This window comes from Pithys albifrons, chromosome 2 (genome assembly GCF_047495875.1).
Source record: "Pithys albifrons albifrons isolate INPA30051 chromosome 2, PitAlb_v1, whole genome shotgun sequence".
NCBI classification, from domain to species: Eukaryota; Metazoa; Chordata; class Aves; order Passeriformes; family Thamnophilidae; genus Pithys; species Pithys albifrons.
The window spans coordinates 17,353,876-17,373,175 of NC_092459.1; the positions used below are offsets into that span (position 1 = coordinate 17,353,876).

Sequence of the window (19,300 nt, forward strand, 5' to 3'; positions counted from 1 at the left end):
TTGATAACTTTGAGTTAGAGAATATAGCCCTCTAAAGTTCTTTATACCCTGACAAAAAAGCAAGGGTCACCTAATATAAGGTAGTCAATTAGTTAAAAGCACAAAACATTGTTTAGATATGAAAAGGAAAGTGTGAGAGGGAGAAATGAGATGGAGAGAACACTGCTTCAGAGAAGTTAGCTCAGCCAGAGTGGAAACCAAGCAGAGTGACCAGAAACAGACAAAGACTAGTTTGGGCACAGGGTGTAAGGATCAAAGGAAGAAAGAGTTGATAGGTCTTTGTAGTGATTATCAGAGATAACAGGTGGGATAATACAGTACTGTTCCTGAAGCTGTAATTTCTTATCCTGACAGCTCTTTCAGAGACCCTCCAGACTTATCCACAGATAAGCCTCACACACTTTTGTTTTTATTCCAGTGTTCTTCTTTGACCTACATATTTAGTCTACCTCCATGGTACTCAGCTGTGTGCAGGTAGAAGATGGAAAAAAGTGCCCCTCTATTTATTACTAAAGCAGCTGGTGTAATTTCTTATAAATCCTTTGTAGTTTTCTCAATATTTATAAATTAATTAAGTAGAAAAATTAAAATGGTTAAAAGAGATACTCTAATTTTGTTTATTTTTTTTAACTCTTAACTCTTTTTAACCCTAGAAATTACTGCTTAAAATTGTAGCTGTCCAGCCACACTCTCTCTTGTGCTTTATGTAAGTGCTAGATTTTGTGCCCATAGTTTAACAAAATCTTCAATTTTTCCTTTGTGCCAGGTAGCTGAATTCCTCTATCAGTTTTAATTATAGTAATTCTGCTTTTGTGCTCATAGATTATGCACATTGTAAATGCCCATAATGCCAGAGGACTTGCTGCTTTCCTAACACAGCGAATTAAGTGACTGTGAAATGATGGAGGTAAAAGAGTAGTACTGAAATCTGAACAGCTTGAAAGAAAGTTGATTTCCACAATTACATAACTGAAGTTGTGTAATATTTTAAGATATACATTTTATACAGGTGCTTATATTACTTCAGTTTTTAACTTTTTCTCTGAAATGTTTCTATCTTTTACAAAAGCACAGCAATGGTGCAAAAGGGTGCAAATTTAAATGGTAAAATTATGTTTTAAAGCATATGAGTTTTATCATTTGCGTGTGAAAGACACTGGAGACCAAAAGTATATTACAACTTCCTAATGAGGAATGCTGCCAGATGATTTCAGTGATGAAACAATTGCACTTCTTACAGCATCTGGAAACAGTGAGGTTGAATTGTACATCCCACAAAAATGTAAAGTTATAATGTAATTTGCTGATTTTCAGTAGCTTTTATTTTTAAGCAGTGCTGAGAATATTTATGGCAAATTAGCACCTGGAGAAATTAAATAAACTCAGATCTTTTTCATCTAAGCAAGATGAAAAACACTTTTTAATTATTTGTCTCACTGTCGTGATAACTCCTGCTGTACTGTGACAAACTACCCAAAAAAATAGCTCAGAAAAATTCTGTAGGGTAACTTAAAGAAAAGGAAAACTATGCACAGCAGAACTTCTAATGTCAAAAAACTAGCATTCTTGCCATTGATGATTATTTATTTCTGTTACTGCCCACCTACATAGCAGCAGTGAATTTTCTAAAATTAAAGCAACTATGGTAAACTTATTATTAAATGCTGCTCAATAAGAGTTCCATCACTTCTTTCAGGTCCTGCTTCAGCTCCAGTGCACAGCTGTCCTGCACCTCTCTACTGAGCTTTAGCAAGTATTTGCTGTTCACATAATAGGTGACTAAAGCATTCTTTTTGGACTGACTGAGGCAATGACAAAAAGAACTTGGTGAGAACAACAAAGAGAAAGTTAGAAAATTAAAATCTTCAAAAGCTTGATATCTTTTTTTTAATGTATTTAATTACATTCTAGTGGAAGTTTCATATACAGAAACCAGTAATTTAAAAACTGATATGTAAAGCCTCTACTTTTCTCCTTGAATATCCAGTGACAATGAAGGTCAGTGTTGGAAATTAACAAGAGTAAGAAGAGTACAGGTTGCTAAAGGTTTTGGCTTTGTTCTTTACAACCATTTTTTTTCTCTTTTCAAAAGATTAAAAACATTTCACATAAAAAGATTTTGGAAAAAATAAAGGGAGACTCATTAGATACCTACAAGGATGGATCCCTTTTTTAATTTTTTTAACAATATTTTTATTTAATAGTTGCTTGAGGGTGATCAGGAAAAGCACCAGAAAATGCCCTTTCAAATCGTTACTGCAACAGATTTTCTGAGCTTTCCTACTGCACTTCCTTTTCATTGCTCTTCTGAGACTTGCTTGTCATCCTTCTGGAAGCACAATGACTGCTTTTTTGATTAATCCATTTCATATTTCTTTAGGTTTCCCATGACAAAACACACACTTCAACAAAAATTCACACACTCATCTCTATATGTTCAATACAATTTTTAGAGACTGATTTCTTGTTTCCACTCTACTACATCTGCTTTACTTGAACACACGGCAAATCCTAGAAATAGAGTGTGATGTTGAGGTGATTTAAGACACTACCAGTAAGTTTCTCTACAATACCACATACTTCTTTTTAACTTATATTCATACAGTAAGATGTAACAGCAGCTAAACTTTGCAGCAATATATGTAGACTAGTTTGGAAAGGGTATAAAATTTTACTTATTTTTTTATTTTTGGCAACTGTTCATATTTAAAATGCTTTTCAGAAGTATTCAACTTTTCTTCCATTGTGTCTGAAAAAATGAATGGAAGGAGCAGGTTGGTTTTGCTAGTGTGTGCGAGTGTGGAAGCAAGGGATAGGGAATGAAGTAGCTCACCTTCATTCACATGAAAACCACTTATAACATCAGGTTTAAACTCTCAATAAAAATAGTTTATTAAAACGCAGTACTAAAAGTAAACTCTGGGAAGTACCAGGAAAATGGGAAAGACATGCAGCTGAAGAAAGAAATCAAACAGTTCCACGACATTCAAAGGAATCAGCAACCTTCACATGATGTAAGAAAATCTGTTACTGGTTCTCCTGGATCTGGTAGAATTACCCTTCCAATATTAAGAGAATGTTCCTTCTATGTTGTGAGAACAAAAAAGTTGCAGTACAAAGAACTAACCATTCAAGTAAACCATGCAGAGGACTGCTGAAAGTACTGTGAAGTTTCATCTTAGCACCACTAAGATGGATCTTCAAGAAATGAAACATGCATAGTCTGTCTATGTAGAAAAATATTTATTTTTTCTTCATTTAACTGGTCAAGCTCTCATTTTATAGTTGCCATATTTGAATTAAACTGTTAATTTTGACTTCATAGAATTTTTTCTGTTGGGTGAAAAAGCATTTTCAAATTGAAAAGTTTCCTGCAGGAAGAACTGCAGAAATTAATGGAATAACTTGAAGTTAAGCATCAGTATTGGGTCAGAAATGTGTGTATGTCTGTAAGTAACTTACACATGTTAATGTAGCAACTAACTGAGCAGTCTAGCAAAACAACAAGCATTTCCTTGAACTTTGGTCTGTACTGCTGATTATTTCTGGCAGAAACCTTAAAATACCAACCCTTCTACATATGTTAAATGACAATTTTATTTTTAATTTCTCCAGATGTCATAAGGTTGTTCCCTCAAATGTTGCTAAATTACATATTCAAATATTAACATATGGTTGAACCAAGAGAACATAACACTGCAGTTTGCACCTTGTAAACATGAATCTGAATTTGTTTAAAGAGTAATGGTTTTACCAATAACATAAATCAATAAATTCTACTCATTAATATGACTACATGCTAAAATTGGTAAATCAAAAGAATGAATTTCCATTACTATTTCAATCTATCAATTTGACAAGATGTTTTATAATTATTTCCATTATTTTATTTCTTTTATTAATTAATCACTACAGTTCTATGCTTTTTATTATCTTACTAATTTTGATGTATTTGTTGAGCAGCTAAGTATTATGTACTTTCTTTGGCTATATATCTTCTATTTTTTTTTTTAATGCAGAGAACTTTATTTCTGAGATAGCTAATGCAGAATGGATGATGGATTAATGGATGAATCAAAATAAAATCTTGACACCTCAATATAGATAAACAGTTTTCAGGTTCATTTCTTGTATCTCAGTGAACCAGTCTAATGAAGCAGAAGTTCATCACTGTATGACAGACATGCCAATGACACATTAAATAGCATTACAATAAACATCTGAAGTCACTAGGTATCTAAAAAAAAATTAGTAAGTAGTGGCTAAAAGCAGTTAAAATTCTGTAAATCTAAAATGATTCCTATTGAATAGATTCTGTTTTAATGGGTATCATTTGTTTGGTGATGTTCTGTGCAACCATGCATAAATAAAAAGAATTAAGTATTTCTAATTGCTTTCTTGGGTCAGTGATCGAAATTCCAAAGACATTAACATTTATGTGAAATAATAAAAATGTGTGAAACATGCTAATTTGTCATAAAATACATGATATGATATGATGAGAAAAAAATACCATGCAGCACAAAGTTTTTAATTTTCTATACCTAAACTCTCACTCCTGCCTTTCCTAGTTAAGAGAAATAATCAGTTTATTGTCTTGAAATGGGATTCATTTCATACAGACTTACATTTGAACTAATCAGAGAATCATAAAACACAGCCCAGGTTTTAAAGGACCTCAAAAATGAATGTTCCCACCATTTGTGAGAAAGCGAGCCTACAGGACATTATGTAGCATCCTGTCCAATTGCACCTGGAAAGGCTCCAGTGATTGTTTTTCATCACATCACCTACCTTTTGCTTATGGTGGAAACAAATAGGAGCTTTTTGTGCATTTCCTCACAAGGCAGTGCTCATGCCGGGGGCTTACAAAAATCTTCTTGAAGCTTATTTCCCTCTCTAAGTACAGGGAGAGAGAAGCACGCAGACCCATGCCACAAAATGCCAGGAAGTGTTTCTGATCATCAGGTGGGCCTTGAAGATGCTTGAAGGACTGGAGCACCTCTGCTGTGATGACAGGTTGAGAAGCTGGGCCTATTTAGACTGGAGAAGAGAAGGCTCTGGGGAGAACTTAGAGCACCTTCCAGACCCTACAAGGAGCTACAAGAGAGATGGAATGGGACCTTTTACAAAGGAATATAGTGATAGGACAAGAGAGAGCAGTTTTAAAGTGAAGCAGCACCAAGTTAGATAAGATATTAGGAAGAAAGTCTTTACTGAGAGGGTAATGAGGCACTGGTAAAAGTTGCCCAGAAAAGCTGTGGACGCTCCATTGCTGAAAGTGCTTAAGGGCTGGTTTGGATGGGGCTTTGAGCAACCTGGTCTAGTGCAAGGTTTCCTGCCCATGGAAAGGGGATGGAACTAAATGATCTTCAAGGTCCCTTCCAACCCAAACTGTTTTATGATTATGTGATTTTATGAACCTGAAAAATTCTGTTGAATCAGCATCTCGTATTTCCTTTTCCTTTCACAGTTTCTTGTGAATCCCTTGAAAATTGAAGTCCCAGCCAACTGAATACCAATTGGTATATTCTTTGTGATCGTAAACCAAAATATCTTCCCCTTTCCTTGCCTCTCTCTCCCCTCAGTAGAACTGACTATTCCTTTTGTGTTTGCAGGGTGACAACCTGATTAGCCATCAGGGAAACAAAATTCATTTTCCACTCTGATAAGCAATACAGAAACTGTATTAATCTCTGAATTAACATGTTCTCTATTCACAGTCTCTCTACATCAATAGATTATTTCTAAAAAAAACCTTATTTTTCAAGGAAAAGAAATTATTTTCAATTTTCCACACTATTGTATTACCTTCTGCAAAAGCAGGATTTTCCTCAGTACTGATTCTCATTTATTTATTCTGACTATACCCTTAGCCAGAACTAAGGCGTGATAGTAGCAGCTTGAATAATTGTGGAGAAAAGTAAATTCTAGTAATCAGAAGTGAAAAACAGGAAAGCCAGTTTGTTGTTAAATTGTTGCTGATCAGCTATCTACATAAGCAACTTCAGAGTGAAGATGGTAGATAGCAGGCAGAACAAACTGGCCTCCTTTCCTGAAGTTCCCAAACTTTGTAGCATTCTCTCCCATGTATTTACCCCAATGGGTCATAAGTCTTCAATACCTGTGAGCCAAACTGACATATAATTACTCTTAATTTTTCATTTAGAAAAATGTATGTTATCTGAGTTTGTACCTATTCAGTGCACCTCGTCACATCCTGCAAGAATGACCCAGCATTCTGAAATTGTAGAAATCAAGAACAAAAAGGGGAAAGTCTAAACAGCAAGGGATCCAGACACGCTGTTGTGAAATAAACAAAATAAAAAATCCAAAGAAAATCCTTGAAAACATTTGTTAGACCTACAATTAAGAAATAAAATAACCAAACCACTAAAGACAAATGTTAAAATCCAAATAGTCCAACATCAAAAAAAGGAAGAACCAAGTACTCTGCCCCTTAATGCCTTAGAACTATGGTTGGACTAGTGAAGAAATTCAGAATCTCTGTCTTTGCCAGCAGCATCCCTTTTAGTAGTCTGTGGTGGGTTGAATCCCATTCCCCCACTGACAGGATAGGAGAGAACAGAATGAACAAAGCAGCAAAACCTTCTCAATGACAGTTTCAAGATAAAGACAGTTCGATATGACAAAGGTAAAAACAAAACAAGTGATGAAAAGGCAATCAGTCACCACCTCCTACAAACAGATCAATGCCCATCCAGTCTCTGAGGAATGACTGCATCCCTCAGAAAACAGTCCCCACAATTTTAAACGCTGAGCATGATGTTACATGGTACAGAATATCCCGTTGGTCAGTTCAGATGAGCTTTCCTGATTGTGTCCCCTTCTAACTTCTTGCCCACTCCTGGCCTACTCATTGAAAGGGCAGAAAGTGTGAAAAAAGAAAAAGCCTCGATGGTTTGCAAGCACTGCTCATGTGTAGCAAACAGACTGGCATGTTACTAGCATTGTTTTAGTCACAAACCAAAATACAGCACCAGACTGGCTGCAGCAAAGAAAATTAATGCTGTCTCATCCTGACCCAGTGCACAGTCCCTTGGATCATACAGCACAATTTGTAACCTTGAGTTAGGATTTACAAAAGAGGTCTCCCGCAATCAGAATGCAAGCAGCAAGAAGAGTGCTCAAACTATATTAGAGGATGATGTTTCCTAAGTCCCACCTTGAAGTAGATGATTCAATAAGTAAGAGATCATGGTGCCAGATGAAAATAAATCAAGCCAAAAGTATTACTCAATAACCTTTGACAGGCTCCCCCTGATTAAGTACTTTGTTTCACATTAACAAGGTTGCGTAAACTGGAATCCATAGTGAATTAAGACTACTCAAGTCTCACTTTTGAGTGTGTTTTGAACAGAAGTGCTGATGCACCTCTCATCGAACCTGAGTGACATTTAGAAAACAGAAGCTACAGCTACAGAAGATGTGGGTATGATTTTCTAAAAATTTTATGAGTCCTCCATTCTCAACCGCCTGCTTCCTGGACAACTACCCTGAATCACTAAACTACTATATTAACAGCTTAAAATATAATAATCCTACCTTCTTCAGTGGTGTTTCCAAGTGCCAAAACCTTTTCTGAAGCATTTCTTTCACATTGAAACCCCACCATAGTCAGAGAACTTTATCTCAACCATTATTTAATAAAAATGCAAAGACATAATTTTGATAAAAGTACAAAATATTTCTATCTTTCAGGAATTTTGGTGACAGCCCATCTCATAGAAGCAGCCCCTTCCTCTACCACCTGGCCCATTTACCTAACTCCACTTGCATTATGGTAACAGGTTGTGATAGTAGAAAAGTATCCTGGCAGACCTCCTGGCCCAATGAGATCTGTCTGAGTTTCCTTCAGCCATACAGCCTCCAGTTGTCCTAGAGAATTTTCCTTAATTATTTCCACTGAATACCCATATACAGGGCAAAGAGCAGCACTACACATTTCTCTCTCATTCCTCACCTCAACTGTGTTACACTGACAGTTCTGGAGCACTTCTCAGTTCTGAAAAACAATTCTTAAGGGATGTAACTTACCATTTTGTGAGGAGTAACTTTCAGGAAGTTTAGAGTTTTATTATGTGCAATAACAATACAAGCAGCAGGAGGGCAGTTTACCAATACACAATAGACCTGACTCAGTGCTTTACTGAGACTGTCTGTGAGACATTCAGCTTGATAGTATTAATCAACATCAAGAAAAGGACTGAACGATCATGCAGCTGCACTTTATCTTGACTCAGAGAGATCACCTCCAAGTAATAAAAGCAAGTTTAGTTCCTTTGCCCATGTAATTTCTGCCTTGCTGATAAGACTGTCAAAGCCTATGTCAATTATGTTTGCTAGAGATGCTATGCTGAGATAGTGAATCAACTGATAACTGCCAATAAACAGGCAATAGGGGGTAACGATTTTTATCTATAGCGACTTGCACTGCAGACCAGAAAAGCACTGCACATGGAGTGAATGTGAACTGGCTTTATCCTCATACAGTCAATCTGATAAAAGAAACATATCACTAAAAACGAACCGCTATTCAATAAATTACTTTGTTTTGGGTTAGACAAAATGTTGTAGAAAACTGTATTTAAAAAATAAATGAAATAATGGGCAAAGTGTTAATAATCATGTATGTGACAAACTTGACTTTAGCACTGTCATTACAGTAAAAAAGAGTAAATTAATTTGTAACAAGGCTAGAGGCAGCACAGTTTGGACATAAGATATTCTGTACACCAATAAAAAAAATCAAAGTGGAATGACTTACCACTTCTTCATGGGTAGCACTTTCTACATTTATACCATTAACCTAAAAATAGATATGATAGGGAGAAAATGATTTGCAATGTGTAAGTTAGTTACTGAAATAAAAGCAAGTATGAAACAAATGTCTGTGGGAAAAAGTGAATGTTTACTAACCTGTATTATTGCATCTCCTATAAATAACATTCCTGTTTGTTCAGCTGTGGGATTACAGAAGGAGTATATTTTAATTGATAGTAGTACTAAAAAAATTGCTATATTCTCTTCCAGCAATTGATTTAACATGCTTTGGTTTGTAATCTTCATTTGTAACTGATTTGGTTGTGAATATACCAATGGCACAACAACCAGTATTCATCCTACAAAGGTAATAGATCCTTAGCAATTTTAAACAAATTAAAAGAGCTACTTTCCATGCACAAAGAACTTGTATAGTATAGAATACAAATGTCATTTCTCACTAATGAAGGATTTCATTAAATGACGTGGAAAATGTGATTCACACTTTTCATTATTCTTCCATAAAAGGGAAATAGGAATTTCTGAAACTACTTAGCAATTCCTTTCCCCTTGAGCAAATTTAAAGGGACTGCTGTAATTAAAGAGATTGTGCCTAGAATGTAATATAACTCTTTAACATGAAATTTGAGTTAGCTTTGTTTCTAAGAATAATGTTTGCATGTTTCCTGCCTTACAGAGTTAATGGGAAAAAGTTAATGAAACTGCAACAATTCTGCACAGATAAAAACAATGACATTTTTGAGATGTGTTCTCTCATTTTTATTTTTTTTTACTTTTTAAATTTTTTTTGTGGAATTTGGGAATGTTTATCTTATGAAATGTAGTAATTGAAAGTAAGGCTCAGACCCTGCAAAGACTGATAGTATTAAGACCTATTAGTCTTATATATGATCTTTAAAGTCACAGCTTGAGGCTTAGAAGAATGCAATAAATGTTAACAAAGGCAGTATTGTAAGAAATGGAAATAGAGGTAAAAAAAGATGAAAAACTGCACAGAGTATTCTCATGATTTCTGCAACATAGCTGTTGCCACTACAAATGTACCTTTGGTACAAAATAGCACTTTTTAAAAAATAAATTTATCTTTCTAATAGATTTTTCATCGCTCTTTTTGCAGATAACAGTCCATTAGTCAATACTTAAATATCTCACTGTTTATTTCAAATATCATCCTACAAGTTGCATTGAAGGTCTTTACCCTATTTCTCATCCTACTTCGTATTTAAAATTATGCGTATAATTTGCAATAGTTGATGTAGAAAGAGTCAGCTATGTATGGAAAATGAACTGAATTAAAGCAGCTCAAAACAATTACAAAGTAATACAAAGAAGGCTATGTAGGATACCTACTTTGCCAGAGGTGCTGAACATTAGGTTGGGTAGCTCAATACTAAACATGTATTTGAGATGTTAGTAATAATTATAGCAATAGTGAAAAAACATACAAAAATGTAGTTCAATGCTTATTTTGGGGTTGTTTTAGAAAAATAAAAGCATACTTGAATTGGAGATAGAAGTAAAGGCCTGTGTTTGAAATTCCAGTTGTGGAAAAGTAGAAAAGGACAAATTAGGGGTGACTGCCTTGCCCACTGTGTGGGAATGTCTCAGGAGGGAGAGCAGAAATTTTGAGTATGTCTGTATTAGCAAGTTGTGGTTTAATCCCAGCTGTCAGCTATGCACCATGCAGCCACCTGCTCAACCCTCCTTCCCAATACTATAATCCCTCCCTCCCCAACCCCCCACCCCCAACTCCCTGCCATACTCCAGTGGGATGGGGCAGACAATTAAAAAAGAGGTAAATCTCATGGTTTGAGATACAAACAGTTTAAGATTGAAATAAATTTTAATATGATAATAGTAATGGAAAGGTGGTAGTGTGTGAGTGATGCACAACTTTCTTCATCATGTGCTGAACGATGCCCAGTCTGTCCTTGAGAAGCAATTAGCAGCTCCCAGACAATTCCTTTCAGTTTATATACTGAGCATGATGTTCTGTGGTACAGAATATTTCTTTGACCATTTTGGGCCATTTCTCCTGGCCATGCTCCCTCCCAACTTCTTGTGCACCTGCTTGCTGGCAGAGCATGCGACACTGAAAAGTCCTTGATTTAAAGAAAGCACTATTTAGCCACAACTGAAATATCAGTGTGTTACCAACAGCATTCCCATACTCAATCCAAAACATAGCACTGTATCAGCTCCTAAGAAGAAAATTAATTCTATCCCAACTGAAGCCAGAACACAACAGGCACATGTGATGAGGCAGAACAGAGAGAGATCACAAATCAAAGCAGTTGGTGCTGAGGCTCCTTACACCCACACTGTAAAGGTTTCAGGGATTTTAACTGACATTAGTAAGACTGGACTTCCAGTCTAATTGCTCTCAAGTGAAGATAAGCTGCTCAAGGAAAGCTAGTACACAAAACTTTGATTTGTGAGCCCTAAGCAGCCCATTGTAAGGCACACAGTGCCACACAGTGACAAACTCCTTCTACCAGTAATAGCTGCTAGAGGCCACAATACACAGGAGGAGATCTTGCTTACAAGTAATGCAATGGTGCCTAAAACTGCAATCAGCGTAGAGCCTGGACATCAACCGAACGAAGTGTAACACAGGGAAAGTAGGTCCTCAACCTCGTTCAGGAGGCCAACTCTAATAAGCCAATTCTCAGATATTAGTCTGTCTGTGGGCCACAGTAGGAGCTCCAGTGCTCTGCAGCAAGGCATGTAACAATAGTCAGATGATCTGCAGGACACAGATGTGATAGGATGGCATGTGTGGGCAGCAGGCAGTACTGTTTTTGAGGCCCTCGTAAAGAAGCTGTTGCTATTGGAAAGAGCAATAGAGCAAAACGCATGGTAAAGAAAGAGATGTAGGGATGTGAGACGTGAGTATGGAAAGGATTCCTGTAACAGGTCAAAAGAGAAAAATGTAAGGTAAGAAAGCAAAGCGTACTGAGACAGAAAATGTTGCGTGAAAGCTGAGATCCTGATGGAAGACTGTATTGGTTGCAATGCCAAAGTCATGGGTTCAATCGCCTGTATGGGCCATTGACATAAGAGTTGACCTCGATGATCCTTGTGGGTCTCTTCCAACTCAGAATAGTCTATGATTCTGTGACTTTGTTATTCTGTGAAGATTTGCAGGCAGACAGGTAGGTATCACATCCTCCTGGATGTTCATCTACCTGTGATCCGCTGCATAATGACACAACAGCAGTCATGCAATGCTGCCTAAGTCTTCCAAGAAAACTTCCTCGTTCTGACAAAAGTTATAATAAAATACATAGACTAGTATTCATGCAAAAAAAGAAAGACTAAATTCCAGACATAGGTAAAATTCTTGAGATAGAGCTAGTTAACAGCTCAAGGCTTTGGGTTTAGCCACTGGTCCATAATTTAAAATCAATGATGATTTCTAACAAATATATTTTCCATAAATCAAATTTCTAGAGGATGTGTCACTAAAATGCAGATTTTGCAAAACAGTTTGCTGTAGTTTACATTGTTTATTGGAAATAAAATGACTGGAAAAACTCCTTGGAAAGAGACAAAAAAGTTTTGTCTTGTTTCTCTAAGGCACATTTTAAACCTTAAGACAAAACATCTACTGATGTTTTCACGAAGTCACGTGTTCTCTACATGATAAAAATATTAAATAAATTCTTCCAGGCTTCTTGGAACTTTCTCCCATTGGTAACATACTCATTTACAAAAGTGTTTATGACAAAGGTGCTCTAAAATTACCAGTCACTATGTGTAAAATGAATCAATTCTAAGACCAAAATACTCAAGAAAGAGCTTTGGGATATGAAGGAGCATATAACCTTACTCAGTGAAACAATAAACACAACTTTTTCAGAATCTAGTTTGCCTTTTGAAGCTTTACTTGAAATAATATTTTAGTAGCACTTAATTGAACATGTCCGAAAAAAAACCCAAACCCTTTGATAATAAGCACAAAGTAGTGAAATCAGAAATATATCAGGCTGTAAAAGAAAATGAAGCATGTGTTAAAACAACTAATGCTATATAACCATTACTCTACATCTTAATTTTGTTTATAAACATTTAGTACTGATTAGTTGCTGTGCATTGATTAAATGCAAAAGTGATACTGAATGGGGCAAAGCATGAGAGAAACCTAAAGCGGCTTATGTTGAAGTAACGGTATGAAAATAACCATTAAAATCTTTAGAAAATATTAGACTTGAAAAACTTTTCCAAATGCAAATGACCCATCATTCTAATCTTTAAAACAAAAAGCCTCTCTGACAGAGCCATGAACTATTAAAAATGATTTGAACTTTACTTTACCTATCTTTACTTTTCCTATCCACTCAGGCTCAAGAAGGGCTGTATCAAATTTTCCCAAATTTGCAAGGTTGTGAAATGGCAAGTTTAATGAATAGAGAGTCTTTGGAAGTTCTGAATTACATGTTAATTGATGCACATCTCTCTATGAAGATTTGAGTCTGTCAATAATCTGATGTCCTTGTATTTTTCAAGATTGGTCACAGTATGCATTTTCACTCAATTTTTGTTAAATTTCTGAATCACATGAGAAATATACCAGTTACTATGTCCTATGGCAAAAAATGCTGATAGAAGCACAAAGAGAGCTGCACAGCCTTCATGGACCTCTCAATGCATAAGCTTAGTTAAATATATGCATAAGTATTTCACTGCTTAAATATAAAGGAACAGTTCAGAAACTAGATTAAATAAAAAGACCGGAAAACTTAGTATTAAGGATGCTAACGACTACCCTTACTTATCCAGATGTATTTTTATCTCCTATTCCAGGAACTGGACATAACTTCACTCATGACTGTAAAGATACACCTGCTGCAGTTTGGGTGGGTTATTTTAATTTTTTAGCTGTGGTTGGGGTTTTTTTGGTTGTTTATGTTTGTTGTTTAGTTGGTTTTTTTAGTCAAGCACTTTGAGATTTTTAACCTGTGATTCAAAACACAATTATATTAACTCAATTATTGAAAAATACCTGGTAATAGATGTTGTTTAAAAATGGAACATACTTTTTACAGGACTTGGCTAAATTTAATATAATTGTTTAAATTAAAAAAAAACCCAAACAAAAAAAAACCCAAACTCCCAGAATTTCTGGTTTTGACCATGAGGTTTCCCAGTGCCTGTGAAAAAAGCAACAAGAGATCACCTCATGATCCTAAAACTACTGTATCTAGCCATCAAGAAGTCACTTCCAGATCTAAGCAAACATAGGCCTGAAGCACTGAAGCTCAATACATCATTTCAATGTGAGAGATGCACAGAATGATTGAGCTGAGAAAGGTGCTGGACACAGGAGTGGGTAAAGACTGAATGTAGCAGGGAATGTCTTTCAACAGGAAAATGTTACAGAACTGAATCTGTTTTGAAGATAGATGTTCGCTAATGGCTTTGCTCCTTCACCTTCTCCTTTGAGATAACATCAGCAAAAAACAGGTTTTCAGAACATAATGCTCACTAGAAACTTTACTGATAAAAACATTTTTCTGTTAATGGCGAGAATTGAATGCAACCTAAAATGAAAATTACTGTAAAAACAAATTTCTAATGCTTTCTATAGAAAATTATTAATAGGATAAATTGAGCTTTAGTACAACCAAGTCTTATATTTTATGTATGCCAAAAAGTAAAATGTGTAAGATGTATAAAGGCAAATAGGAATCCCAAGAGCATGCCAATGGGCATTAAGGTACCTTAACCTTAAAAACAAAATCTGTTTATTCTGTGCCATGACTTTTAAAAGGCAGATGATACTATAACTGTTTTCTGAGGCTAATGTAAAAATACCACTTTGTTACTACCACCTGAGTATTCAGAGACCCTATGTTACAGACAAAATTTTCCCTTTTGTAAGTGACCTGGTGGGGGCAATGGCTGCATGTATACCATAACTGAGAAAACTAGGATCTGGCTATCTCTCATTAAACGTGCTTTGAAAAACAGCACAGAAAAAAGTATTCCGTTTTCTTTCTACCTGCCTGACTCTTAGCAGTAACTAAAGCAAAAATTATCTAAAGGCTTTTGGATGGTTTTTCTGATTGCAAAGAGCTTTGTGACATGAGCTGCATTGCCAGTAATATACATATCTTGAAAAAGTAAAAAGTACCAGCATACACCATGATTAAATTGACTTCAGAGCTACTTTAAGAAACAAAAGGAGAAAAATTCAGGTGGTCTGATTTTCCTACAGAATTTCAGGTATTCCTATGTCTTGATGAAAGATTCTTAAGCCAAACCAAATGGCAATGGAATTCTCATACAATATGAACTCAGTGAAGAAAACTTAGATATAACAGGCTAGTTCTTTAATTAAGGAAAGAGGCCTAATGTAGCTCAGATTAACTTGTAGATGTTGCAGCAGAGAGAACCCACAGGAATAGTTATCATGATGAATTCTTAATCGAGAAAAATACTTCCCATTTTACATTCAGTTCTTGATCATTTGATTTTGCCTTTATAGAAAAACATTAATTATCAAAGCAAGGAAACAAAATTGGAACATTAATAGTGCAATTACTTTAAAGTTTTAACTTTTTAAGAAAATTCACGACAACTAAGATACGACTGTAAGAAAAGGCATTGTTTTCTTGAAGATGTATCTTTAGAAAATTTGAAAGGGCTACATTACTACTGTCATTTATTACTTGGGATACTTGCCTAACCACAGTCTCTTGAGTTTGAAATAAAAGTAAAAATACTCATGCATTTTACATGGACAGAATTCAGAAATAAGCAGTGGTAATTAAGAAGCAAAAGCAACAATCATAACTATGAATAAGTTATATTTTCTTTTAAAAATAAGTTCTGCTAGTCAAGCATAGCTAAGACTCCATTATTAGAGTCAGTAGAAAGCTATTTAAAATTGTAAAAATATGGTATTTCTAGAAATACAGTTAGTAGTGTTAAATCAACCCCTAAATTTTATATTTCCAGAGTTTAACAGTTGGCCTTGATGATCTCAGCAGTCTTTTCCAGCCTTAACAATTCTTTGATTCTATGAGTTATTACAATATTTTCGAGATAAAAATAGTTGTGTGCATTTTAAAATTAATTAACCACATAAATTGACAAAGGAATTTAGTACAGTGTAAAGGAAAATGAATCTCATCACACAGTTGCAATACTCTAAGGTATAAGGTTTGCACTAATAGACATATAATTAATATCACACATAAAAGACTTGCTGAGCTGAATAAGACAAGTTATTAATAGGTAACCTTTTATAAGGAAATAAATTATACTCTGGCATTTTCAATCTTGTCTTCCAAAATATGCAACCAAGTTTCGTTTAAGTTCTATTATATTATGTCAAAAAGGTTTAAATGTTGTAGAGGTGATGGTAAACATTGGAAAACAAACTTTCAGGCTAACAGGGGATGCCCAAAGTAGCAGAAAAACAAGCTTTAAATGAGCTACAAGAAAACAAAATATGTAGTTCCTAAAATAACTTTAAAAGTCTTTAGTTCAGAAATTAGTAAGGGAAAGACAAGAACAGTGAAAAGATAAAATCAGAAGTTTTCTGAAATTGTCAAAGGATATTTTTTATTTTCTCATATTATTCCATGTGACATTATCTCCAACTAGAAGTTCGTTCCATTTGCTCTTTCCATCAAATATTCTGTATGATTCTTGACTGCTTAAGCCCCAAAATACTATGCATGAGTTTTACTCTGATTTTAATTAGCATCTTTCAATGCAATAGGAATCTTTAGTGCAGTTGAATGTGCTTTCTGTCTAGGTACTTGCTTCTCCAGTACCAAAGCACTGTGGTAAAAGCAAGCTCCAAATCCAAAGTCCAAAATACCATCCATTCTCAGAGGGACATCAGGCAGTTAGTTCTCTCTTGAACAAATTATCTGAACACATACTATATAATTCTCTAATTTCTCTGCACAGAATGTCATTAACCTTTTCCTTCAACCTCAACTGCAGTGGTGCCAATTCAAATAGTAACTTTAAGTGGTATTTCATTAGATTTCTGTAGCACATAAGGGAACTACTTTGGCAATCAGAGGTAGGTGAATGGAAGAAAGAAAGAAACTGTATCTGTCACTGGCATCCTAAGGTCATGGTTTATTCACTCAACTGCTACCTATAACAGATGACAACTAAAAAAATACAACGTATTCTTCACATTTTTCTCTATTTAGTTTACAGCTTAAGAATCCACGGAAATTGCAAATAATATTTTCAAGGTTTTATATTTACCTTTTTTGTTTCATAAGCTACAGCATGCATCTTCCAATGAGAATTTTCATCATAAACCCCTATAGAACTAAAATATAGCAATATTCAGAACCCTTTTGTATTTTGACAGGTATTAAGCACAGCTAATTATCTTTTATTGAAACCTGATCTTCACAGGCATGGAGAAGTATTTGAATATGTGTGCTCTTTGAATACCACTTCTTTGTATACTTAGCAAGTAAGCATTATTCATTTTCAGAAACTTTTTTAGACAAATATATGTACTCACATGTAAGACCTCATTTTGAGAAAGTACATTAAAAAATTGCCTAAATCTACAGCTGGACAGCTAATTCTCTGTTTTTATATTTTATCCAATCTAAGGAATAAAACAAAATTTCAAACTGACCTAAAATGGAATTGCTTTGGCTTCCTCTGTAAAAATGAATTCTGACTTCATCAAGCTTTTAAATATTTTTAACAAAACCCACACAAATTCTAGAACAAAATTTTTAAGTGAAACTTACAAATATATAATTTTTTTTCTTGTACAGGACGTATTTATGAATAATTTCAATGCCTAAAAATATGCATTTCATTGTAACAATTAGAAGATTAACATCTTAAAAAAATTACTAGACTTGATTTTCAGCATATGCCTGTTCAGCTAAATAAAAACTTAAAAATTATGTCTCTGCATCCTTCTGCTCAAAGAGTTCTATATGTTCAGATTAATAATTTAAGCCTCTTGCTAAAGCATTTATCCTTCAAAACAAATACCAGTGATACAATTTGTTCTACAGTCTCAACTGAGTAATTCATCTACCTATTTGTTTCTCACTATGACTGCTATTCTCAGTAAATATGGAGTGACTGCTATTCATACCATTGGACCTTGAATATGTTCTTAACTGTTACATTGAATAGAAAGGCTTTCCTGAATCAGAGAAAAAATATACCTTCTGTTTACCTGCTGACTGATCTTCAACAGTTCATTAAGATGTTCTTTCTATTAATACGTATTGCCTTTTTCTTCCTGTCTAGTCTTAAGGAGACAAGAGTAAAAAAGAAATCCAAAATGTTAAGAATGTTCTGTGCCTTCTGAAAATAAGTTTAGGGATGAAGGCATAGGTCCAAGAGAAAGAACTATGAGTAACATGCTAACTTCATAAATCATTAGTTTTCCAATAATAAAGAAAAATAACACTGGTAAAGGTAATTAAAAATTAATGATAGAAAATAAGAATAATTCTAAAAAAATATTTTTAAGTGATGTTAGGAAACAGTGTCCAAAAATTAAGCACCATTCAGCTTCAAATATCCTCTGTTCTAATCAGGCCTTATGTTCAAAGATGGCCTTCTATTCAGTCTTCACCTTCGTCAGCATAAGGCATAACACAAATTTTTGATCCATTCTGGCTTCCTTATAAATAAATCTATTCAGGCTTAACTAATCCTTAATATTGAGCTCGCTGGCTCAGTGGAATGAATCTCCAAGGATGATGAAGACAAGGTGAGTACAGCTGCAGGGATGAAAACATCAGCTTTGGAAACAACCATGCTGGGCAGCTTGACTGCAATCTCAAATCATGCCCACCTACTCGTTCAGACTGGGCTGGGTTACCCTGGTTCTAAACCCTTGGGGATGACTGGAGTCAACACACAAAAAAGCCCCACCCTATGGAGAAGGTATCACATACACTTTCATATGTCTTTGTTTGGCATGTAAGTGAAACTCTTAAAAGCCTTTATCAAACTGCCATCATGTCCTCCAGATGGTCCTGAATGCAGGCAGCTAGGATGTGATATTTGGACAGATTCCGTGTTTGCAGAGCACATGGTTTTAAGCCAACAATGTTTCAGTGGCTGAATGTCTGGAGTTTGTTCCAAACCTGACAGGATATTCAGCACCCTCAGTCAGAAGTTGACTAAACATAAAAGAGAAGATTTTTCAACACAGCAGAATGTGAGTTATAAGCTAACTTTACCACAGAAGGTGTGAAAATGCATTCAAATTAATGAATTTTGGCTCTCAAGGGAGAATCTTGTTGAAAGTGGCACAATGCAATCTAACCCTGTTCCACTGGGGTTTATTTAATTTTATTTACCTATTTTCATCATGCCTCATGAGCTGAACTCACTGTTCTGTTTCATCATTGCTGCTTGTCTGACTCCACATATTATATGAGATACAAACAGAGTTCACAGCAGTAGTCACATTATTGCAGCAGGTCTCACAAAAATGGAAAGGTGCATCCAGAGGACAACATGTGAATGC

The 19,300-nt window shown here is 35.1% G+C and overlaps 1 protein-coding gene across 1 annotated transcript in view; it reads right to left on the reverse strand.

The window, feature by feature from the left end:
* SNTG2 (syntrophin gamma 2) overlaps nucleotides 1-19,300 on the reverse strand; it is a 234,876-nt gene that overhangs the window by 92,017 nt on the left and 123,559 nt on the right. The window contains exons 5-6 of the mRNA XM_071547809.1: nucleotides 8,941-8,984; nucleotides 8,789-8,830 (exon numbers count right to left, since the gene is read on the reverse strand). Coding sequence (XP_071403910.1) covers nucleotides 8,789-8,830; nucleotides 8,941-8,984 — 86 coding nt within the window. The remainder of the gene's footprint in view (nucleotides 1-8,788; nucleotides 8,831-8,940; nucleotides 8,985-19,300) is intronic.